This window comes from Hemitrygon akajei, chromosome 15 (genome assembly GCF_048418815.1).
Source record: "Hemitrygon akajei chromosome 15, sHemAka1.3, whole genome shotgun sequence".
Classification (NCBI taxonomy): domain Eukaryota; kingdom Metazoa; phylum Chordata; class Chondrichthyes; order Myliobatiformes; family Dasyatidae; genus Hemitrygon; species Hemitrygon akajei.
The window spans coordinates 82,467,205-82,493,160 of record NC_133138.1 but is presented as its reverse complement, the minus strand read 5'-3'; the positions used below and the strand labels follow the sequence as shown (position 1 = coordinate 82,493,160).

At 39.9% G+C, this 25,956-nt stretch overlaps 1 protein-coding gene across 1 annotated transcript in view; it reads left to right on the top strand.

Annotated features, from left to right (window-relative positions):
• LOC140739509 (dedicator of cytokinesis protein 2-like) overlaps nucleotides 1-25,956 on the top strand; it is a 651,201-nt gene that overhangs the window by 473,818 nt on the left and 151,427 nt on the right. The window contains exon 29 of the mRNA XM_073067873.1: nucleotides 9,381-9,475. Within this exon, the coding sequence (XP_072923974.1) occupies nucleotides 9,381-9,475 (95 nt within the window). The remainder of the gene's footprint in view (nucleotides 1-9,380; nucleotides 9,476-25,956) is intronic.

The following is a 25,956-nucleotide window of genomic DNA, read 5'->3' as shown; positions in this document are numbered from 1 at the left end:
AAACTTGAGGTGTTCTCCCTAAAGTGCCTAAGGCTAAGGGGTGACCTGATAGATGCTTTTGTTTAATTATGAGAAGCACAGATAGGATAAACAGCTAGAATATTTTCCCCAAGATGGAACTGTCAAACATCAGAGGATACGTTCTTAAGGTTAGAGGGGGAAATTTAAAGGTGACTTTAGGGGCAATTGTTTTTTAATGCAGTTGCCTAGAACAGATTACCAGGGGGTAATAGTCTAATCAAACAGTTTGGTGAACTTTCAGAAAAACTTGCCATTGTTTAGGAATGGATTCTCAAAAACACAAACATCAGGAAATCCTAATTTGATAGTAGAGGTTTTTGGTAGCAATTGCACTTCTATTTTCATGTGCTGATCAATATTTCTGAGCGAAAATTTATTGACTTCATATCTGAGCTGCCAAAGAAAGTGATTTCCACACTTTGGATAACAGGAACATAAGAATGCTTAAAAGAAACTTTACAAACCAAAGGATTCTCCATGAAAATCGGTGATCTGAAAATTGGACTAATTTCAGTTCAAGTCAGAAGAACTTGTAAAACAGAATTTACCTTGGTTTCCAGATAGTCTACTATGACATATGAATTTATATACTGTAGCACTCCATGAAGAGATCTCAAAGTAATTTAATCAATAACTCCTCAGCAAGCTGTGAGTGTCGTCAAGTAAGAAGATAGCAAGCTGTTCAGCACAGCACAGTAAAAGATATGTATGGTTTGTCTACTACACAAAGAATTTCCATCAGGGTAATGAATGAGAAATGAAACAAAGCAATGAAAAAAATGAGTCCTCAAGAGGACTGTTAAACATTTTAATTCATTAACAGAATCTTCTACATTGAAGCATTCTTTCATGATTGAGCACATAGTCTCAGAGGAATATTAGAGTTCCAAGATGTAAAAAAAGATCAAGATTCAGTGAATTCACTTTCTACTATCCTGGTACTTTGCACAAAACAATGATATCATGTTTAACAATTGATCATTAGAATCCATCTCTATCAATTGTTCAACTACAGCCCCTCATGAAGAAAAGAATGCCAGCAATGAATTCTCAGTTACCTATGTTGCTCAATGATACTGTACCCTAGTTTAGATTTTCTTCTTGAGCAGTCCCATGGATTCGAGGAGGACTTGCTCCCACTCCATTTTTGTCTAAGGCGGCTATTGAGTCCAGTGTGGGAAGAGCAAGAGGTGGTTGACGCATGAGCAGTTAAGTACTTTAATTTGCAGTCTGCTCCTTCTGACCATTCTGTACTCCTGATGCGTGGTCTGAGAGTTCTGAAAACCATCTTACAGGTTTCATCTCCACTTCGAGTTGTCATGGGCCAGAGGTTCTCAAGTCTCAGTGAGAATAATCCATTTTTCCAAGGATGTTTTGAGCATACACTTGAATCTTTTTTCTTCACCTGTCCTGTAATGGATTCCAATGGCAGAGTTTCAACAAAAAGTGAGTGTTTTCGAAGTTTGGTATAGCAAACAAATTAGCCCACTCAATGGAGATGGCTGAATTCATCTTGGGTCTTGGTAATGGTACAGTTAACCTACAGAAGTTTAACTAATTTACACTTGAATGAAATTATACTAACACCTTGGAAGCCTGTTTTAATGGCTTAAAGCTGATTTCAAAGGTTCAAAGTTTCAAAGATTCAATTTAATGTCAGAGAAATGTATATAATATATATCTTGAAATGCATTTTCTTTGCAAACATCCATGAAAACAGAGGAGTGCCCCAAAGAATGAACAGCAGTTAAACGTGAGAACCTCAAAGTCCTCCCCCCAGTTCCCTCCTCCTGCATGTAAGCGGTAGCAAGCAACAGTCCCCCCCCCCAAAAAAAAGTACACCCACTACCGAGCACAAGCATAAGCTATGCGATAGCAAAGGCACAGACCTTGCAGTTACCCCAAAGATAATCGCATTTCATCTGGCATTCGGCAAACCACATGTTCTTTCTCTCCTAATAAGGGAGAAGGAGGTGTCCCCCATTTTCACAGTGAGCGGGAGACATAACAACAACCTGCTGGTTTACAATGTTAAGAAGTCCGTTCCGTCGCTTTTTACAAACTCTGTGCCTGAAGATTGCAAAGATCTCGGATCTTCGAGCCCACAGCAAAAGATTTTCTGGCCTCCCTGACGGCACACGAGTTCCTTGCCGTGACACCGACCCTCGATCGGCCCATCTCCAGAGCCCTGAGCCGGACTCTCAGGCCAAACCCTTGGCATGCCGAACGACAATGGCCAGTCCTGAAACCCGGAGAATGAGTCCCATTCCCGCAAAGAACCGAAGTCAGCGTGTAACTCCAGGTCAGGGTCTTCTAAACAATCCTGAAAGGAAAAAATAAAGATATTAAAGATGGAAATAGAACTGTTTCCAAAGATGCAAGCAAAGGAGTCGCCGCTTAGCGCCATCTTAATTCTGCCTCTTATCTTCGAGAAGTATTGTAACTTTGAATTTACACCTCCTGAGCAGAAGGATGGTTTAATGGTTCTGTTGCCTGGAAAAATCAAATAACCTTTCATGGAATATACACAAAATGCTGGAAGAACTCAGCAGGTCAGGTAACATCTATGGAAATGAATAAACTGTCGATGTTTGGGCTGCGACCCTTCTTCAGGACTGGGAAGGAATGAGGAAAATGCCAGAATACAAAGTCTGGCAAAGGGGAATGAGGCTAGCTGGAAGATTACAGGTGAAGCCAGGTGGGTGGGAAAGATAAAGGGCTGGAGAAGAAGGAATTTGACAGGAAAGGAGAATGGACCACAGGAGAAGGGGAAGGAGGAGGGGATCATTACCTTGTTCAGAATCCTGATGAGAATGAAAAGCACATTACTTTTTAATATTCCCTTTCACTAAGACCATACCCAAACACAACACCTTAATGATCTCATTGTCTCATATCTTCATCTTTTCTGGTTGCCTTCCTCTACGTTCTTTCAATATCTATTTGGTCTGAGTTAATCATTTCAGATTCAGACTCAGAATCATTCATTCATTACATCCACATCAAAACATACAGCTCACAAACAACACAACCGAGGGCAGCCAAGACTTGTTGCCTCACATTCTGGAGCCAATATAGCATGCCCACCATGTTGACCAGAATAACACAAGCAATAACAGCAACAGCAACAAAACACAAACAACAAAACAAGTCTTTTCCTATCCGACCCCACCTACTCATATACTCAGATAGGTCTCAAACCTCAGGTATGCCACTTCCATGCCTTCAAACTCCAGGCCCAGGTCTAGACTCACAGATTTTGGGCCTTCAACCTCTGTCCCAGGAGCTTTGACCTTCAAGCCTCGACTCCCAGACTCACTGACTTTGAGTCTTCAACTTCGGAATTTGACCTCTGGACAGTGAAGATACATACAACAGGATGCTCTGCATTGTCTATTGCTCTGCATTCGACACTATCAGCCCCTCTAAACTAATCAATAACCTGTAAAACCTAGGCCTCAATACCTCCTTGTGCAATTGGATCTTCAATTTCCTCACTTGCAGACTCCAGTCAGTTTGGATCCTCTATTACCATCAGCACAGGTGCACCACAAGGCTGTGTGCTTAGCCCCTGCTCTACTCACTTTACACAAGACTGTGAGGCTATGTACAGCTCCAATATCATATTTAAGTTTGCTGACAACACCACTGCTATTGGCCAAATGAAAGGTAGTGACAAATTTGCAGAGGCAGATGGAAAATCTGGCTGAGTGGTGTCACAACAACAACCTGTCACTCAATATCAGCTAAACTAAAAATCCGATTATTGCCTACAGGAGGGGAAAACTAGAGGTCCATGAGCCAATCCTCATTAGGGCATCAGAGATGGAGAGGGTCAGTAATGTTAAATTCCTTGATGCTATCATGTCAGAAGATCTGTCCTGGGACCAGCACATAAGTGTCATTACAAAGAAGGCACGGCAGCCATCTACTTTCTTAGAAGTTTGCGCAAATTCAGTATATTATCTAAAACTTCGACAAACATACACAGTAGAAAGTATCCTTACTGATTGCATCACACCCTGGTATGGAAACATCAATGCTTACGAAACGACAAGCCTACAAAACAGAGTGGATACAGCCCCGTCTGAAAATCGCTCCCCATCACTGAGCACACCTACAAGGAGTGCTGCCATAAGAAAGCAGCATCTCTCACCAAGGAAGCCCACATCCAGGTTCATGACCTTTTCCTACTACTGCCATTAGGAAGGAGATCCAGGAGCCTTAGGGCCCACACCACCAGGTTCAGGGACAGTTATTACCCTTCAACCATCAGGTTCCTGAACCAGAGAGGGTAGCTTCACTCACCTCAAAATGGAACTGATTCCACAACCTATGGACTCACTTTCAAAGACTCTACAATTCTTGCTCTCAATGGTAGTTAATTGTTTGTTTATTTTTTGTACATTTTTATCTTTTGCACATTGTTGTTTGTCTGTCTTTGTTCATGTGTAGTTTTTTCAATGATTCTATTGTGTTTCTTTGTATCTGCTGTGAATATGAATCCCAGGGTTGTATTTAGTGACATATACATTAATTGGTCATTGTAAATTGCCCTGTGATTAGGCTAGGGTTAAACTGGAAGATGTAGGATGGCATGGTGCAAAGGGCTAGAAAGGCCTATTCTGTGCCATATCTCAATAAAATAAATAAAAACTATATTAAAATTTACTTTGAACTTCCTGCACTACACCAAAACGATCCCTATGAATATGAACTTCTCTCAAATTCACTCACCCAACACTGAACTGATCCGAAGGTCTATTGACTCACTTTCAAGGTCTCTTCAATTCATTTGCTTGATATTTATTGCTTATTTATTTATTGTTACTGTTTTTTTCTTTATTTTGGCTTTGTTTTTGTTGGCACATTGGTTGCTTATCTGTCTTTGTTGTAAGCAATTTTTCATTGATTCTGTTGTGTTTCTTTGTATTTACTGTGAATGCCTACAAAAGAAGGAATCTTAGAGTAGTATATGGAGTGAGAATATGCACTTTGACAGTAAAGAAATTTACTTTGAACTTTTGACCTTAGATGGACTTTGCAGCTCGACACTATCTTGACCGGGATTCACAAGTTTTACAGTATTTATTTTCATAATATTCTAAATATGTCTCCTCAGTGATTTATAAAGTCAAAATGTTGTACTAACATCTTGGCTCAATGTTGACTACATAGTGGAATTGTGGAATTGTTATTGGCCAAAAAGAGACCATTCAGCCCACTGAGTCTAAGGCAAATTCAAATAAAATTGGCTAAAACCATTAACCCTTAAGACAGGACATAGGAAAATAATTAGGCCATTCAGCCCATCATGTCTGCTCTGCAATTCAATCATGGCTGATTTATTATCCCTCTCAATCCCATTCTTCAGTCTTCTCCCCGTAACTTTTGATACTGTAATTAATCTAGAATCTATTAACTTACACTTAAACATACTCAATCTTTTAGCCTCTACAGCCATCAGTGGCAATATATTCCACAGATTGGCTGACAAAATTCCTCTTCATCTCTGTTCTAAAGGGACATCCTTGTATTCTGAAGCTGTGCTTATGGTCTTAGACTCTCCCGCTATTGCAAATACCATTATCACGCCTGCACTATCTGGACCTAGAAAGGTTTCAATAAGACTCCTTCCTCCATTCTTCTAAACTCTAGTGAGTACAGATCCAGAGCCATCCAACATTCCTCATCCATTAGCTTTTCCATTCCTGGGATCAATCTTGTGAACCTCCTCTGGACCCTCTGACTTTGCCAACACATCCTTTCTTAGATAAGGGGCCCATAACCATTCACAATACCGCAAGTAAGGTCTGACCAGTACCTTATAAAGCTTCAGCACTTAATTTTTACATGTCCTTTGCATGTTCTGCCAAGAATGTTGACCCTCTGTTTCACAGATCCATGAATATTCAAATACTCAGAGCTGTTCCTCTCTACCTAATAAATCTCTGTTTAATCTCCTTTCAAGAACTTTTCCCCTAGGATAATAACACCTGCTTCTCATTCTACTAGCCGAAGCCTTTCATCCCAGGAACCACTCTTGGAGCTCTTTTCTGAACCCTCTTCAGATCCTTCACATCCTTTCTAAAGCACAATGACTAGAACTGGATGCAGTACCCCAGTCGTGGGTTAACTGGAGTGTTCTACAGAGTTTCCATATATTAATACTCTTACATGTCTATGTATGAATCACTGGTTTCCATAAGTTTTCTTAACCTCTTTTAAAGTGCCTTAAGAGCTATAAGAGTACCTGGAAAGCTAGATCTATGTACCTGAGCATCCTTTATCACCTTGGCTGCATTGTCTTTTCATTTTCTTTCTGCCCATATACATCAGCATACGCTTTTCTGTGTTATATTTATTTGTCCATTCAGCCAGCCTATATTATTTTTATAATCTATTATAATCCTTCACGTACTTAATTACTTTCAAGCTTTATGTTATCTGTAGATGTGGAAATATTATACACTCACCCATCTCAAAGTAATTTATATATATCAAAAAGTACAATGACACATCCCTCTCCCCATCCATCGGTAAACATCATATATCATCCTTCAGCCTGAAAAGTCAAGCATTTAGTGCTCCAGACTAACTGGAAATCAAAAGCTGCAGATGCTGGAAAATTTGAAATAGGAAAAAAAATGCTGGAAACACTCAGCAAGTCAGACAGCATAACGAGGTCACCCTATCTCCAACTGGAAGGGGCCACAACTATGAACATATAATACAAAGCAGTATCAGGTTTATTATCACCTGGACTGACACCAATTTACTACCCTATACTGTGCCTATTGTCTTGCTTATTATTTATTTTAATGTCTGCACTGTTTTGTGCACTTTATGCAGTCCTAGGTAGGTCTGTAGTCTGGTGTAGTTTTTTTTTCCTGTGTTGATTTTACTTAGTTCAGTGTAGTTTTTGTATTGTTTCATGTAGCACCATGGTCCTGAAAAACGTTGTCTCGTTTTTACTGTGTACTGTACCAGCAGTTATGGTCGGCATGACAATAAAAAGTGACTTGACTTGAAATTATTGTTTATGAGAATGGAGATATCTGTGTTTCACTGAAAGGATTTTTTGGGTTCCTGTATCTCAGAAAGGAAAGAGATGAAATGACAGATGTTGTACCCACAGTGGTTTCAAAATCAGGAATGGTCCACTCAGGATCAATATGAGAAGAAATCACTTCACCTAGAGGGGAGTGAATTTTTGGAATTCTGAACCCCAGATTGCTATGGAGGTTCAGTTGGTGAGTTTATTCAAGGCAGAAATTAACAGACTCTCAGAAATTAAGATAATTCAGAGTTTTGAGATTAGGCTACAAAGTAGTGCTGAGGTAGAAAACAGTCATGTTTTATTGAATACTGGAACAAGTACAAAGAGCTGAATATTCTACTCTTGTTCCAACTTCTTGTGTTAAATTCTTCAGTGAACTATATTGAATTCCAACTTTTGCTAGTTAAATTCCATTTGAAAACCCTGGGGAGGTGTTTAGTGCTTCAACTTGTAAACATCAATATTTCTCTGTTTCTCTTGAATATTAAAAGCAAAAAAAAAGTTCTTTGATGCATGAAAGGTCATACAAATAAAATATCAGGGTAAAAGCTCTGGCGTAAAGAACTGCAAGAAAGTCACAAAAAAGGGAGGGTTTTAAAGAGGAAGATGAACACTTAAATGTGGAATATCTGTATAGAGAAAGATCAGAGCAAAGATTAGATTATTTCCTTTTACACAAAAGTGTAGGGAAATTCCTTGTATGTGGGAAATTCACAATGTAAACGGTATCTATAGTAATAATGAATTCAACAATAAATACAGTAATGACCACAAAATCAGTGGAATAATTCAGTAGTGAAAATTGGAATACTGCAAAAAGAAATGTAGTATTGAAGAAATGCAGAAGTGATACAGAGCTGGAGAAGGAGAAGGAGAAGTAGAGGTTCCCAACCTTTTTTATGCAATGGACTCCTACCATTAACTGAGAGGACCCTGGAGCCCACTTTGGGAACTCCTGCTCTAAAGTGACAATAACAGAAGTGTTAGAATTAAGGATTGAGACTGGCAGCATCACTGGAAAAGGAAAGTATCAGAGGAGGGAATTAAAATGAAATTATTCAAGAACAACAGCAACAAGTAGTGCTTATGTGGGGTCTTCAACATAGTGAAATATCTTAAGGGACTTCATAAGAATATCAGAAGAGAAAATTTAATACTGTAACCACATAAGGGAAAGGATAGATAATCAAAGCCTGATCAACAAGGTAGATGTTAAGGTACTATTTGAAGATGATATGTGTAATTAGTTTATTGCCATAGACACAATTTTAATTGATACACTTACAGATAATTAGCTTTCTATTTGCAGTTAGTGTGGATGGCAGTGTTGACGAGGACTGGCCTTGTAATTTCCATGCTGGGTTTTTATTAGGTTCTTGATTCAATGCCTTTACAATTTGAGAAGACTTTTAAAATTTAATAGTCCCAGAAAGAAACACAACATTCAGAATTAGTAAATTCCAAATCCATGAGAGGCATACCATCTATAAGAGAACTGAATACTCTTTTCTTCATTAGTCTCAGAATATGGATGATGTAACAGGTTTCAAGTTCATGTTTATTGTTTCTGACTATATACACACACAACCAAACAAAACAGTTCACCCACGAAACATATATCACACACAGCACATAAAACGATAATTTAATAAAATATAAAATATAATTCAATGTATATGTAGTGAGCCGTACAGGTAAACAGTAAGCAGCAAACAGCTCACTGTCCTGGTGACAAGAACTCAGAGGTGGCAGGACATTCACTGGTCTCACGGCCTGAGGGAAGAAGCCTTAAACAGTCTGCCAGCCCTAATCTTGATGCTCCTGAAACTCCTTCTTGGTGGTAGTGGGTCAAGGAGATTGTGGGGTAGGTGATAGAGATCCTCAACAGTGTTTGGTTCATTCAGGGGAAGTTTGATGACACTTACTTTCTAATTCCTGATTAATTCCTGAAAAATGAATGCGCAGGGAATGGAGGGATATGGATCATGTATAGGCAGAAGAGATGCAGATTAATTTGACTCTGTGTTTAGTGCAGGCATTGTGGGCCTGTTCCTTTGTTGTACTGTCCTATATCCATGTATCAAACATAATTTTCTGTGCTTATATTATTGAAGCATTGAACTCCTGCTTCAAAGAAAGTTTACAATTGGAAAAGCCCCTTCATTTGCTGTGATGCCTTAATCCTTAAACAAATTTCAATCAAGATGATTGGTCAGTGCTACATGTAACGGTCAGATTTTTCTTGCTCATAATTCACTGGTTTTGTCACTTGTTTCTTACCAATGGATTTTGCCCTCAGGATTTCTTCATGGAAACGTTTATTTTGATCATGGATCTGATAAAGAAGAATGTCTACCCTGCTGACTGGATGGCTATGAGGATGGTGCAAAACAGGTGGGCTCTATAGTCATTGTATCAGCTACGTCACGGTTGATTTTACTCTTCTTGTCTCTGAGTTGGAACATCGTAAGTTCACATTCCGGTTGAGAGATCCTAGCCCAAGCTGCCCTTTCACTGAAGGATGACATAGTGCCTTTTGAATGCAATGTTAAACAGGGTTCACCTGACCCATCAAGTGAATGTAATTGATTTTGGGGCACCATTTGAAGATGGGAGTTATTATAATGTCCTAGCTGTTTACTTCTCAGAATCAGAATCAGCATCGGGTTTATTATCACCAGCACTTGTCATGAAGTTTGTTTCTATGGGAAATTCTGAGTTTGTAGAAAGTACTTTAAAAATATAAGCCCTTTCTTTGTCTATACATATTACTTCACACCTAACTTTGAGTTGGTCCAGATGTATTGGTAAGACATTTAAAAAAAACAATGGTAATACAAGAACACACACAAAATGCTGGTGGAACACAGCAGGCCAGGCAGCATCTATAAGGAGAAGCATTGTCGACGTTTCGGGCCGAGACCCTTCGTCAGGACTAACTGAAAGGAAAGATAGTAAGAGATTTGAAAGTAGTGGGGGCAGGGGGAAGTGCAAAATGATAGGAGAAGACCGGAGGGAGTGGGATGAAGTTAAGAGCTGGAAAGGTGATTGGCGAAAGTGATGCAGAGCTGGAGAAGGGAAAGGATCATGGGACCGGAGGCCTCAGGAGAAAGAAAGGGGGAGGGGGTGAAGCACCAGAGGGAGATGGAGAACAGGCAAACAATTAAATATGTCAGGGATAGGGTAAGAAGGGGAGGAGGGGCATTAACGGAAGTTAGAGAAGTCAATGTTCATGACATCAGGTTGGAGGCTACCCAGCCGGTATATAAGGTGTTGTCCCTCCAACCTGAGTCCTCTACTGTCAAAATGAATCCAAACTCAGGTTGGAGGAACAACACTTTATATACCGGCTGGGTAGCCTCCAACCTGATGGCATGAACATTGCCTTCTCTGACTCCGTTAATGCCCCTCCTCCTCTTCTTACCCTATCCCTGACATATTTAGTTGTTTGCCTGTTCTCCATCTCCCTCTGGTGCTTTCCTCTCCCTCCCCCATTCTTTCTCCCGAGGCCTCCCGTCCCATGATCCTTTCCCTTCTCCAGCTCTGTATCACTTTCGCCAATCACCTTTCCAGCTCTTAACTTCATCCCACCCCCTCCGGTCTTCTCTTATCATTTCACATTTTCCCCTCCCCCCACTACTTTCAAATCTCTTAGTATCTTTCCTTTCAGTTAGTCCTGACGAAGGGTCTCGGCCCAAAACGTCGACAGTGCTTCTCCTTATAGATGCTGCCGGGCCTGCTGTGTTCCACCAGCATTTTGTGTGTGTTGTTTGAATTTCCAGCATCTGCAGATTTCTTAGTGAATGGTAATAAAAGGTTAGGATTTGTTTTAGTTTGGGAATCTGACTCTGCACAATGCCATCACAGAAATGTTCCCTTTTTGTTCCATGTCTGAGATAGTTGTCTTGAATTGAGGCAGCAGAATGACATTTATCAATCCTGTTACTTTTCTTGAATGCAAATAGTTAAGCAATAATGAATATATGTTTCTAATGATTAGTCAGAAGGTCTCAAGTGCAGATGCAGCTTAACTGTAGTTTGCAGCTGAGCAAAAATCCACTCTCCTTCGAGGAGATCAGTATATAAACACAGCTTGAAGTTTCTCTGTGGAAAGATAGAGAGTATATTATTGTTCAGTGCTTGTGTGAGAAAACTCAAAGAAATATTGCAATTGTTTTTGAATTAATCATTGCACCAAGTCTGTGAAAAATCTATTCCAGTTTAAGATGGTGCTGGTGAAACACAGTGACGCCTTGCTGGCACCAAGCAAAACTATCTTATTAATTACATAGTAGTTCTGAAATAAGATCTCCGCAATCAATAATCTGTAGCTTCCCTTGTGGAGCTGAGTCTTTGTACAATCTGGCATTTTTGCAGTATGAACTGAAGTCTCAACGGCACAGGATGGCTGTGGCTTTGTGTGTACAGGCTGAATTGAGGCAGTGGGGCCTGGCCCATTGCTGGAGTGGACTTGGAATTGATTCCAAGCAGCAGAACCGAGGCAAGGAAGTGTCCGAGCCCGAGAGCAAGGAACAGGCTGATGTTTGCCTGCTTTAAACACTGGACCAGATTAGAAAGGTCGGGTATAGACCAAATCGAGATGGTGAGACCTGGGCCCGAAAGCAAATAGAAGAGGCAGGGCCCAAGTACAAGAGCAAGGAACAGCCTGACGTTTGGCCGACTTAAGCGCCAAACCAGATTGTGAAGGTCAGGGAGCTGGGGCCAAAGGCAAAGGACAGGCTAGTGTTTAGCAAGGTTTACTTGTCTCTGTGCTGAATTGTGAGGCTTTGGTCTACAACTAATGGGCTCCTTCCTGGACCAGCTTACTTTTTAATGTTTGCATGATTTGTTCTTTTTTTTACACATTGGGTGTTGGCTGGTCTTTTTTAATGGGTCCAATTGAATTTCTTTGCTTTGCAGCTACCTGTAAGGAGATGAATCTCAAGTTTGTATATAGTACATATACTTTGATAATAAATGTACTTTGAACCTTGAACTTTAAACCCAGTAAAAATAACACTCATCTTTGTAAAGCATTAATTGCAAGGGAAATGCTGGGTCCAGAATAATGAGAAAGCCACAAGCCCAAGTGGGTAAAATGACCAAAGCGGATAACCAGAAATTATCCATATAAAAGCTAGGAAGCGTGAACTTAGAGCACAAGAGATAGACCAGAACAGCAGAGGAACAGGTCCTCCAGCTCATTATGTTGTGCTGTACTAATTAAATCAGAAATCAAACACCCAACTGAACTAATCCCTTCTTCCTATACAATGGCCATATTCTTACATTTCCTGGCCATCCATGTACCTATCTAAGAGCCTTTAGAATGCCTCTATTGCATTTGCCTCCACTTCCACCATAGACAGCATATTTCAGGTACCTGGCACTCTGTGTAAAAAAAACCTGCCCAGCAATATCTGCTTTGAACTTCACACACAAAATGCTGGTGGAACACAGCAGGCCAGGCAGCATCTATAAGGAGAAGCACTGTCGACGTTTCGGGCCGAGACCATTCGTCCTTTGAACTTAATCTTTTTCACCTTAAATGCTTGCCTTCATGTATTCGCCATTTCAATCCTGGGAAAAAGATACTGTCTGTCTACTCTGTCTACGCTTCTCATAAACTTCAATCAGATCTCTCTTCAGCTCTTCAGAATCCAGAGAAAACAACCCCAGTTTGACCAACCTCTCCCTATAGCAGATGCTCTCGAATCTAGACGACATCCTGGTAAACCTCTTCTGCACCCTTTGAAAAGCCTCAGTCAGCAGTTAGTGTGATCTATTCCAGCTCAGATTTCAGAGTTCAATTCCAGTGGCCTCTATAAGGAATTTGTGTTTTCTCCCCATGACTGCAAAGGTTTTGTCCAGGTGCTCTGGTTTCTTCCCAAAATCGAAAAGCATTTTGATTCGTAGGTTAATTGGTCATTGTAAATTGTCCTGTGATTAGGCTAGTGTTAAATAGATAGGTTGCTGGGTAGCACAGCTCATTGGAGAGTCTGTACCACACTACATCGCTAAGTAAATTAAATAAGTAAAATGGGGCAACCAGAACTGAGAGATATACTCCAGACACTGCTCATCTTGAGTTTCATAAAGCTGCAACATAACTTCCTGACTCCTGAACTCAGTTACTTGATCAGAAAAGACAAGTAAGTAAAGGCAGCATTTACCTACCTATCGACCTCTGTAACCACCTTTAGGAAGCATAGACTTGGACCCCAAGATCCTTCTTCACTTCAACACTATTAAGGATCTTGCCAAAGTGAAAGAATTTACTGTTCTCACTGAAGTGTTGTAACATCAACCAGACAGTCAGCCAAACTTCTTTCAAAAATGACATGATAGTCAGGGTATAGCCTCCTAGATCTCTGATTTTATTGCTGAGTCAATGGCATGACATGGTGAATAAGGTGTGAAACTGAAAATCAACAAAATACTGTGCAATTACCACACTGTTCCGTTCACACAAGTAAATAAACACAGGGAAGGAAGGACTTTATTAAATTTCCTGCAGGTAAATATTATCGGATTCCAACAAATAAATAGTATGATTAAACCACTAGCATCTAGGTTAATGTCTAATAAACTTAAAATAACATTCTATTTCAGCCAAATCTTCTTGATACCTTTAGATTAACTTCTAAACAATACAACATCAACTGCCAAACAATGCTTCTGCATAGGAGTGACCTAATACAGATCTGAAACTACTCATGAATGTGCTTATTCATATAGTGAACACAAACCAATTGCCCGAAGGGCAGAACAGCAAATCTGTACTTAAATATCAGCTTCCTCATACCCTTTACAATGAAGGGATTACTTGGCTTTATATTGTTGTGGAGACAAATCTCGTCATCAGCATGTGGACCTACAATCAGAAAAGGGCTGAACAGCTAGAGATTAATATTAGTTTGTTCCCATGGTTTAGTTTAATAAAATGGATTACATGTATTACCAGGTACAGTAAGGAGGGGTGGGTGACAATCGTCCTGTTGAATTTTGAACCCAATTTAGTCATGAAATGACCCAGATTAAAACATTACCAATATCTGTCCATAACTCTAATTTCTCAGTAACGTACAGTGTAGGTCATTGCTTCCTTGGAAACAAAACTAATAGCAATTTGGCTTTTTCATTAATTGTTGACAACCATTCTTGCCTTGTAAGTAAAATGAATCATTATCTAATCGAGGAGTTTGCCCCGTGGTACTGATGTGGAACCAATGTTGCTGAACTGGGATGTCGTCTCTTTGGTTAAGTAGGTACATCTTGCACCTTTAACCACAAACCTGATGACATAAATGCTAAACAAGAATGAAAAACTTTCATACCAATCAGCCTTCATATGTAGAAAAAGAATAGAATACGGTCGTATACATTGACCGTATGTGTACTTTGATAATAAATTTACTTTGAGCTTTGAGCTTTGGAATAGCATAGTTTCATCTAAATGGAAGAAAGGCCTGGAACAGAATAGGCAGAGAAGGCTAGAGCTGAGGATTTGGGCAGATGACTGTGAACTGTTACAAGTAAAAGACTTCTCAACAGAAAAATAATTTTATGGACCAAGTTCTATTAAATGGGAATAATGTAGATGTGTAGTTGACGCTCTGTATGGACAAAGTGGGTCAATGGTCCTGTGCCTATGCTATGTGACTATATGACTCTAGTGAATCAGAGGCTGTAGGAGAAAGTGTATTGGTTGGGCAGGAAAATAGTAAAGAAAAAACAAGTGATCTTTCATTGAATGGCAAGAAACAGTTATTGATGAAAACCACAATGGTGACAGATAAAAGGAAAACTGGGAAAAAGATTACCAATTTGTGACAGTGATGGTCAGGGAATAACATTGGATGGTAATGTGTGAAACCTGTTGCAGCATAAAACTTCAGATAGGCCACACTTGGAGTATTGTGTGCATTTCTGGTCACCCCATTACAGGAAGAATATGGAACACTGGAAAGGGTATAGACAAGGGTTTCCAGAAACCAGCCCTTATTGGACCATATGAACTCTAAGGCGAGATTGAACATATCTGAGTGGTTTTATATGGAGTGTTGGAGGCCTGATAGAAAATCATGACAGGCATAGATACGGTAGGCAAACAGAACCTTTTTTTTACCGAAGTGTAATACTAGAGGGCTTAGCTTTAAGGTGAGAGTGAGAAAGTTTAAAGGAGATGTGCAAGGAATTTTTTTTTTACAAAGTGAATAAGCTTCCAGAAGCAGTGGTAGAAGCAAAAATGATAGTGGTCTTTAAGAGGCTTTTAGATAGCTATTGTACAAGAATATACTGACAATGAAAGGACATGGAACATGTGTAGGCAGAAGGGGATAGTTTAACTTGGCATCGTGTTCAGCACAGATATGGTGCGCTGTAGAGCCTGTGTCTCTGCTCTAGTTTTCTAGGGTCAAGATGTCTGTGTTGTGCTGGTATACTGGGAGCAAAAGAAAGTGAAATCATCAATGCGAACCATCCTGCCAGCAGTGTACCATTCCCAGAAGACCCATCACACCTACACTGTCAAATGCCTGAAAGCAAGCTGCGATTGCCATTCCGGTGGGGAACTGGTATATCCAATATTAAAACTGGAAGGATGTGGAACTTTCAGTAAAATAGTGAGGATCTGTCCCTCTAGCTGAATCAGCAGAGGAGTGGAGGGAGGGAGGAGAATTGGACTCCCAAGTTGGAAGTTCTAGTAGTGGCATTCTCTCACAGTTGCAACTGTTTGTATGGAGTTTGCACATTCCTCCCATTACCACGTATGTTTGCTCTGAGTGTTTCAGTTTCCTCCATCATCTGAAAAACGTTTGTGTTGGTTGGTTATTTAATTGTCCATTGAAAATTATCTCCAGTGTGTAGGTTAGTGGGGGGATGGGGGGCATTGCACAGAATGTGAGTAGAATAAACTAGGTTAGGTTATAGGATTGTTTTAAAAATGGGTGCTTGATAGTCGGTCAGAGGGCCTGTTGCCATGCAGTATCTCTACGTGCTGGCAACACACACAAAATGCTGGAGGAACTCAGCAGGCCAGGCAGAATCTAAGGAAAAGAATACAGTCGACGTTTTGGGTCGAAACTCTTCATCAGGAGTGGTGAAGAGTCTCAGCCGGAAACGTTGACTGTACTCTTTTCCATAGATGCTTTCTGGCCTGTTGAGTTCCTCCAGCATTTTGTGTGTGTTCCTTGGATTTCTAGCATCTGCAGATTTTCTCTTGTTTGTTATCAAGTGTTAGCATCACACTAGAGGGCATAACAATGGTGCTGAACCAAACCAGAGGATAATTTGCTCTTATAGCAAACTGATTAACATGTTTGTGCCCTATATAGCTTTAAGACAAGCATTAAAGTCGGGCACCAAGATAGTGTAGCGGTTTGGCAAATCAGGCAAATCTCAGGCCCTCAAAAGGACCCAAAGCAGACTATGTTTGAGCTATGGACTGGATATAGAGATGCGTTTTTCGCATAAAAGTAAATTTGGATATGTATCTGAAAGGAATGTATCTGCAGGGCTATGTGGAAGGGGAGTTCTAGACAGAGGCATGGGACTAACTAGACTGTGCTTACATGAAGACTATGCACTCAACTGGCAATTGGTCTTCTGCGATTAATAAGCAATCTCTCCTGATATCTCTATCAAGCCAGCTGGCAACTGGTCCAATAGAAAAGTTGAGTCTATAGTGATGAAGCTAACTAATTCACTCATCAATAATGCAAAACTTAATATTTCCATCATTAAGTAGTTGTCCAATAAGCGATAATGAAACTATCTCAATTACTTCAGGATGGGACAACATCCATTTTGTGAAATTCTACACCACTAACTTTGTAATCAATGTCTTTAACTGGATAATTGTAAACGTAACTGTCTTGCTACTTTCCTTGAATACTCATTTTCAATTTCCAAATTCTCCCCGACCTCCATACACCTCATGTGCTGAGTTTCTGTCTTCCCTCCAGAACCTCTGGTAGCTTTTCTCCAATATTGAGCCTGTACAACGCCAGCAAGTTAATCATGCATGCAAGTATTCAAATGCCAAGTCTGACCTGTTCCAAATGCAACCTCCACACTCATTTGCTCAGCAGCCAGTTAGTAGATAACTTACTTGGTTTCAGTTATAAACTTTATTCATAAAAAGACACAGAAGAATAAACATAGTACAAAATTTTTACATTCTTGGTATCATTAGTATTGAAACTGATTTGCTATTGTCATGTGTACTGAGATACAGTGAAAAGCTTGTCTTGCATCTGTCCATACAGATCATATCATTACACCGGGCATTGAGCTTGAATAAAATAAAACAATAACATTGCAAAATAAAGCATAAAAGCTACTGAAAAAATGCAAGATCATAATGAGCTGGCCTGTGAGGCCAAGTATCTATTTTATTGTACAAGAGTACATTCAGTAGTGTTAACACTTTTTAAAAAACTTACCACTTTGTGGACTCTGGGGTGGTACACCATTTCAACACCTGAGGGCCTTTCATAACAGACAGCCCCCCCACCCCCGTGTGTGTCAGGGGAAGAAACCTAGACTGTGGTCCTTCCCCACAAAGCCTTGCATTGGCTGTACCAAACTTCACTTTGTTCTTCAGCATGTGCTCCTGCAGAGCCTGGACTGTGCCAATAAGCAGCATGCCCTTATGAATATCTCTCTGTGCTGGAAGACCAAAGTGTGACAGATAGACAAAAGAGCATCCTTCACCAAATTAATCTTTCAGCAGCATTTAATGTCTGTCTTGGTCTGTGAATAGCCTGTAGATCAACTAGTTCTCCGTTACATAGCTGCTAGGGATGAACCAAGAAGAAGTCTTGCATCCTTTTCCACATCCTCTTTGGAAATTCACAGTTTGCAAAGGGGTGGGTGAGTGTCTCTTCCCCATCACAACCATCCTCAGGGGAGCTTGCCTTATGTAAAGGAACTGGAGGCTCCCCTCGCCATCAACCAAATGAGGTTTGTAGCTAATGCAGAATTCTTGCATGATCTTTGTCAGACCCAGATCAATTCAGTCCCAGACTGCCTTCTCATTTCTACTCACTTCCTTGTTCTCACTTCACAGCTGGGGTGAGCGCAGTCAAGGATAAAGTCCCTCCTGGGAAGATTCACTGTTTCAATTAAATTATTTTGATGATTTTCTCAAATTCAGATAGGCTAGATACAGATTCTCACATGAGATTGTATAAACTTGGTGGTTTGTGATGTCTGATCGTGGCCAAAATATAAATACATTCCCTCCTCCATCCATCAGCGAAGCATATATCTTTTGAACTAAAGTTATAAACCACATTTATCTACTTTCAACAAGAATCTTTTATTGCCCAGCAGATATTGTGAAGACCTGGTGGAAATAATATTGTAAAATACACTGGGATACAAAGTCTCTCTTTGTACCAAAGGTTGAGATCGTTCATCTGGACTCAGTGACTGTTGACTGTCCATTTCCCTCCATAGATGCTGTCCAACCTGTTGAGTTCCAATTGTGGCTTTGTCTTGCTGGCGTTCAAATTTGTCTTTGGTTGCTAGTGCTAAATAAAACATTGTGGTATTGGCTGGCTATTGTATTCCCAACATTCAGATCTATTACTTTGTGCTCCCATTGGTTGATGCTAAAGGCATCTGTGCATCACTAAAAGATGTTACCTCATATGAACACAAACATGCTCCAAGATACACAAAATAAAATATAGATCAGTTAACCCATTACTAATTACTCCTGAGCTGATATCAAGCCTGAGAAGAGAAATGAGAAGCCACGTATTGAGTCAAGGTTATACCCTGGGGTTACAAAGTCCTCGTCACAGGGTGGGCATGTGATTCAGAATCTGAAGTAGGCTTAACATCTGGAAGGATGGCTTTTCAAACTTCTGTACAGCTCCTGCTGCCTTCATTTGACATGTACAAAAATAGATATTGTGAATATATAATCCCTACGTTTTAGCATCCTTAGCATTTTTGTCTTTTTCATTTTGTCACTGAACAATCATACATTGAGTCCCAATCCTGCTTCTCTTCCCATATTTTCCATCAATATTCTTCATTTGACTCTCATATATGCTGTTCTACTTTTCTACTATTCTGTTTCTTCTCCAATCCTTTAATTCTCATTGGTTAAATACAGAGAGAGGGCATTGTATCTGTATGCTGACTTTTACATTCCTCTAAGCACTTTACATACATCATTGTTATGTCGGAAACATAGTTGCCAGTTTTGGCACAATGGGCTCAATCAATGAGACAGTCAGACAATCTGTTTTATGCAATGGTGGGTGATGCAAAAGCATTTGGCAGATTACAGAAGAATATTTAACTGAAATTTCTTTTGAAACAGTGCTATTCAAAATTTTAATGCCGATTGAGACTGCATCTCAAATCTGACATCTCTTCCGGCATCACCATCTTCCTGAACACAGCAGAGGGCACAAGTAATAAGAGTCAGGGGCAGGTGAAGAGGATGGGAGCAGGAGTACCAACCCTATTATAGATGTTCTAATTTGAATATGTCTAACTTGAACCCTTCAACTTTTAGCTCATAGCCAATAGTGAAAGACCATTCTAAAGAAACACTCAAAAACATAGCTTCACTATGATTGTACTCTTATACCAACATCTATGTCACTATATTCTAGCTAGAGATTCATTTTCTTGCAGGCATTCACAGTAGAATGGAGAAATACAATAGAATCGATGAACCTGCTCCATTGACCGTGGCTATAAGACCCTTACTTTCATTTGCTATACTGACTAATGAAGATTGAGAGTTATTCAGTGACCTTATACTCCATTTTATAGAACCCCTGCACATTTACCTCAATTACCTGAACTTAGATAGAAGTTTCTATCTTTCTCTCCTTTTTCCCCCACTCATGCCACACAATGAACCCATCTATCATTTTGCTCACCTCTACTGAACCTGCAGCCAGACCTCCATGTACACTGTTAAGCAAAGCAATTGGAATCCAATTATTATTTTCAATTGATGCACAAGCAAACTAGTTTTCTAAAGAAATTACACTTCAGTATGACAGATAGGACAATATACATCTGGTTTAATACTGCTTTAAGCCTCGGGCTCTCAATGTTTGGAACTGGTTGCAAGAGAGAGTATAACAGGGAGGAAAAGGGAGAACAAGTAAATGAAATTAAACAAAAGGGAAAGTTATAGATCAAAACCCAATCAAATGAGGCTGCCTGCATCTTTGTGCAAGGAGGATAGCAATAAAAATTGATAAAACCAGAACAACCCAAACTCATGAGCATTTATATAGAGTTACAAAGCAATATCATCTTGGCAACATAGACTTTTGCAACACAAAAGGGGGTCATTCGACTCATTATATTTATGTGGAGTGTTTTGTCCTATTTACAGCATTTTCTCCATCTATGTAATCGATCCAACCACTTCCACTCACTTTAGTCTACTTGGTTTCTGAGGTCTGCAAGTACAGCCAAAGCAAATTTGGCATAAAAAGATTTTACCCTACCTTCTGTGAGTGCACAGGTCGCTCATCCACCCTCAGCCCTCCCCTCACTATCCACCCTTCGACCTGTGCTTGCACCGGCCAACCAGCCCACTCTATTCACCATTCATCTTCCCCACTGACCCCACTTTCCCCCACTCTTCACCACTCTCTCCCACCATCCATCTCCTCTCCGCCGTCATACATTCTTCATTTTCTGCACTTACAACCACCCTTCCCTCTTCCCCCTTACTACCTCCTCCCCATCCTTTCATCCACACTCACCATCATTCCAACTTGCCCCACTGTCCTCTTTAACACCTCCCTCAATGGTCCACTCTTCCCTTCCCCCCACAATCCATCTTTGCTCCCTCACTATTCACTCTTACTTCATGCCCCAGGCTGATTCACTTACACTAGTGCCAGGCCAGTTGAAGCTGGGTTTGATATTTGAACCAACTCTCTCTAATCCTGATGTACCAATCTCAGTAAGACATTATGCTTAAATAAAAGGAGACAATGACTTTCCCTTACTACAACTCTCCCAGTTTTGGAAAACTCAGATTGTCTCTCTTTGTCCATCAAAGTGCAGATTTTTTTTTACAGCTTATGGCCCTCTGTCTATGGGGTAGATTTCAGATTGAAATTAATTTCTAAACTGCTTTTATTTATTTTTCAATGTGAGAAGCAGGTGCATAGATAATCCAGTTGGCGATGGATTGGTCTGCTCTATAATATTTCTGCTTCCCTTGTTCTGTCACGTTCCACTCAGATCGCCTCTGCTAATGTTTAATTACACTATTTGAGATTCCATTTGTTAATTCCAAATGAAAAAATTATGATTAACTCTATATAGACTAACTGTTTACCTCAAAGCTTGTTTGACTACTTTCCAGCATGTATCTGGTGCTGTTAATTTGCTTCACTGTTGGAATAATCAGTGAACATTCAGTCTCAGATCTGCACTTGAAGCCAGTCGGACTGGTGAGGGAGTACTATTCCCTGTATTGTCCTCTTGTTGGGACTTGCACTAGATCAGCTTGTGCAGCTTCTGCCCAGTTCTTAATGTGTGTAAAAATGCTCAGCCAAGTTGGCTAATTGGGATGCTGTTAGTATGCCATTATTGTTGGCAAATGGGGAAAATCAAGAAAGACACCAGCATAGTTAACGAGGTTCTGAGAGAATTAAGAAATGAGATTGGCCAAGAAATGAGATTGACACCAAATGGAATACTTGCTGTTATATTGTCTTTTGAAGCAGATAAGCAACTGATTTGGGGAAATCCAGTTTAATATATCAAATGCTACTGTTACCAATGTTTAAGTTATAATGCAGAAAAAATATCGTAAAGGGAAATGAAGAAATACACTGACTTTAACCTAAGATAATTCTTGAAATTTAAAAGCATTTTACTCCCTTTACAAATTTAGAGATGACTGGATCTTATTAAGAAAGTGGTATTCATAAAGGCAGTGGCTGGGTAAGTGGTAAGCTTGTGCAATGCTGCTTTTAGTCTGGAATGCCATGAAAGTAAAGCTGCATCGAATTTCAAAATTAGATTAGAATGAGTGGATAGATCATTTTTAAGTCTATGAGGCAAGTTCAACTAAATGGAAGCCCCTTGCTCTCTGCTACCTGGAGGTTTTGTGTGCCTAGGTGACTACCAGGCCAAGTTTCAGAGCAAAACCCTAAACATACCTTGACCCCAACAAGATCTTTCAACTTATTGCTGACGTTAGACTACTTAAGTGCCGTGTGGCATAATTGTAAAAATGCTTGGGCATGTTGCACATGAGACAAGTAAAGCAGTTCGTGGCTGTGATTTTAACCCATTGGGACTGACCCTACATCTGACCAAAATATTTCACATAGAGAAAATATTTCACATGAAGAAGAAAACTGTAATTCACAGCCTCTTATCCTAGTATATAATTGATTGTTTTGATATGAGGATACAGAATGTTTAAAAAAATAGGAAGTTTTAATATGTAAAATTTGTATTTCTAACTTTCTCAAGAGCAACTTCACAGGATCCTCAAGCTTCAGGATCAGTTTCATAACTCTTGTCATTGCCCCTACACTTAATTTTTCAACTTGAATTCACTTTCACTGTAAATGTAATACTATATTCTGTTTTTTCACCAGCTTGATGTAATTATGAGTGGCATGATCTTGCTGGGTGGCATGCAAAAAACAAAAGCTTTTCACTCTATTTCAGTACATGTGACAAAAATAAACAGTACCAATAGCAAAACCAATATCAATATTTCCTATCTGGTGGAGGACTTCATACCTGCTTGGTGGGGAGTGAAAGGGACAAGGGTACAAATGTGCTATAAAGTCCGATGTTCCATGTGAAATGCTTACGAACATTTAATTGGTAGCAGCTTGATTCTGAAGTTCAGTTTTTACTCTCCCTAAATTCCACCTTCCTCTGAAATTCCTGAGAGGTAGATCCTGACTCTGTGACTTGTGTGCACTTCTCACAATGATTTCAAGGTAATCTGAGAAAATATAAAACAGAAGGTTTAACCATTAATCTCACTTATACACTCAGGTACAAAATAAGCATTTGCCTTTTCCAGTGATACTACTCCATAAATCTAGTGTTTCAAGATAATTACGGAGAAAAATAGGACTGGTCCTCTGGTTGAGATTTTAAATTGGAAAACATCCGATTGATGGCATCCAAAGAAATCTAGTAGGTGTGCATTGAGATAGATTCTTATCTGGCAAAGGAATACTTGGTAAGTGAGAGGCCTTCAAAAGTAGAGTATTGAGGGTACAGAATTTGTAGGTTCCTGTTAGAATAAAAGACAAGGCTAACAAGTTTAGCAAAGACCATAAAACATTGGAGCAGAATTAGGCCATTCTGCCCTTCGAGTCTGCTCTACCATTCTATCATGCCTGATCCCGGATCCCACTCAATCCCACACACCTGCTTTCTTGCCATAACCTTTGATGCCCTGACCAATCAGGAAACGATCAACTTCCACCTTAAATATACGCACTGACTTGGCCTCCACCGCAGTTTGTGGCAAAGAATTCCACAGATTTACTACTCTCTGGCTAAAAAAAAAATTCCTCCTTACCTCGGTTTTAACGTGTTGCCCCCCAATTTGAGGCTGTGCCCTCTAGTTCTGGATAACCCCACAATAGGAAACATCCTCTCCAGATCCACCCTATCTAATCCTTTCAACATTCAGTAGGTTTCAATGAGATTCCCCCACATTCTTCTAAATTCCAGTGACCACAGGCCCAAAGCTGCCAAATGCTCCTCATATGTTAATCCCATCATTCTTAGAATCATCCTCATGAACCTCCTCTGGATTCTCTCCAATGTCAACACATCATTTCTGAAATATAGGGCCCAAAACTGTTGACAATACTCAATGTGCGGCCTGACTAGTGTTTTATAAAGACACTATCATTATCTCCTTGTTTTTATATTCTATTGCCCTTGAAATAAATGCCACATTGCAATTGCCTTCTTTACCACAGACTCAACCTATAAATTAAACTTCTGGGAGTCTTGCACAAGGACTCCTAAGTCCCTTTGCACTTCTGATGATTGAATCTGCACCATATTTCATAATAATCTGCACTATTGTTCTTTTTACCAAAATGCATTATCCTACATTTTCCAACACTGTATTCCATCTGCCATGTTTGTGCCCATTCTTCCAATTTATCTAAGTCCTAGTGCAATCGCACTGCTTCCTCACCACTACCTACCTCTCCATCTATCTTCATATCATCCACAAACTTGGCCATAAAACAATCAATTCCATTATCTAAATAGTTGACAAACAACGTAAAAAGCAGTGGTCCCAATACTGACCCCTGAGAAGCACCACTTGTCACTGCCAGCCAACCAGAAAAGGCCCCTTTTTTCCCACTTACTGCCTCCTGCCTGTCAACCGTTCCACTATCCATGCCATTATCTTTCCTGTAATGCCATAGGATTTTATCTTGTTAAGCAGTCTCATGTGTAGTACCTTATCAAATGTCTTCTGAAAATCCAAGTAAACTACATCCACTGCCTCTCCTTTGCCCACCCTGCTTGTTACTTCCTTGAGGAACTATCAGATTTCTTAAGCAAATTTCCCTTTACAAAACCCAGACTGACTGACTTATCTTATCGTTAGTCTCCAAGTACCTTGACACTTCATCCTTAATAGTAGACCCCAACACTTTGCCAACCACAGAAGTTAGGCTATCTGACCTATAATTTCCTCTCTTTTGCCTTCCTCCCCTCTTAAAAGTGGAGTGACATTTTCAATCTTCCAGTCCTTTGGGACCATGCTATAATCAAGTGATTCTTGAAAGATCATGACCAATGCATCCATTATCTCTTCAGCAACCTCTCTCAGGACTCTGGAATGTCGTCCATATGGTTCAGGTGACTTATCCACCTTAAGAACTTTGAGTTTGCCTATCACTTTTTCCTTTGCAATAGCAATGGCACTCACTCCTGCTTCCTGACACTCCAGGACCTTTGGCACACTGCTAGTCTCTTCCACAGTGAAGACAGGTGCAAAGTACCCATTAAATTCATCTGCCATCTCCCTGTCCCCCATTACTACCTCACCAGTATCATTTTCCAGTGGTCCATTGTCAACTCTCACCTCTTTTACTCTTTATATAACTGTAAAAAAACTTTTGGTAACTTGCTTTATATTATTGGCTAGTCTGCCTTCATATTTCATCTTTTCTCTTCTTGTAGTGTTTTTAGTTGCCTTTTGTTAGATTTTTAAATATTCCCAATTGTCCTACTTCACACTCACTTTTGCTACTTTATATGCCCTTTCCTTGGGTTTTATGCAGTCCCTAACTCCCTTTGTCAGCCATGGTGGCCTACCCCTGTGATTTGAGAACTTTGTCCTCTGTGGGACTTATCCATCCTGCGCCTTGTGAACTATTTCCAAAAACTTCAGCATCTCTGCTCTGTCGTCATCCCCGCTAGTTGGGTAAACTCCTCTCTCATGCCACTGTAATTCCCTTTATTCCATTTAAATACTGATACATCTGACTTGTGCTTCTCCCTCTCAAATTGCAGTATGAACAATGTGGAAGGATGTTTGAAGTCAAAATACTGGATGGATTTTAACAGGTTTTAGTTTGAGAATAATGATGGATGGGTATAACAATCTTCAGATTTAGAAGTGATTGTATAGTGAGGTTAAACAATGATTCGATTCTATGGGTGATTTGGTCACTGAAGCCTAATTCAATCAGTACTCCGCTGAAAGGATGGAAGTTGTTTCTATCAAAGAAAGCACTTTGCTGCCACTGGGCATGAACTGCATCTGATTACTCTCCATCATCAAGCAGTTTCACAAGTCTAGGATTGAGAAAAATCAATTAATGCAGGCAGCATCTCACATCCAGGCATATAATTCCTGC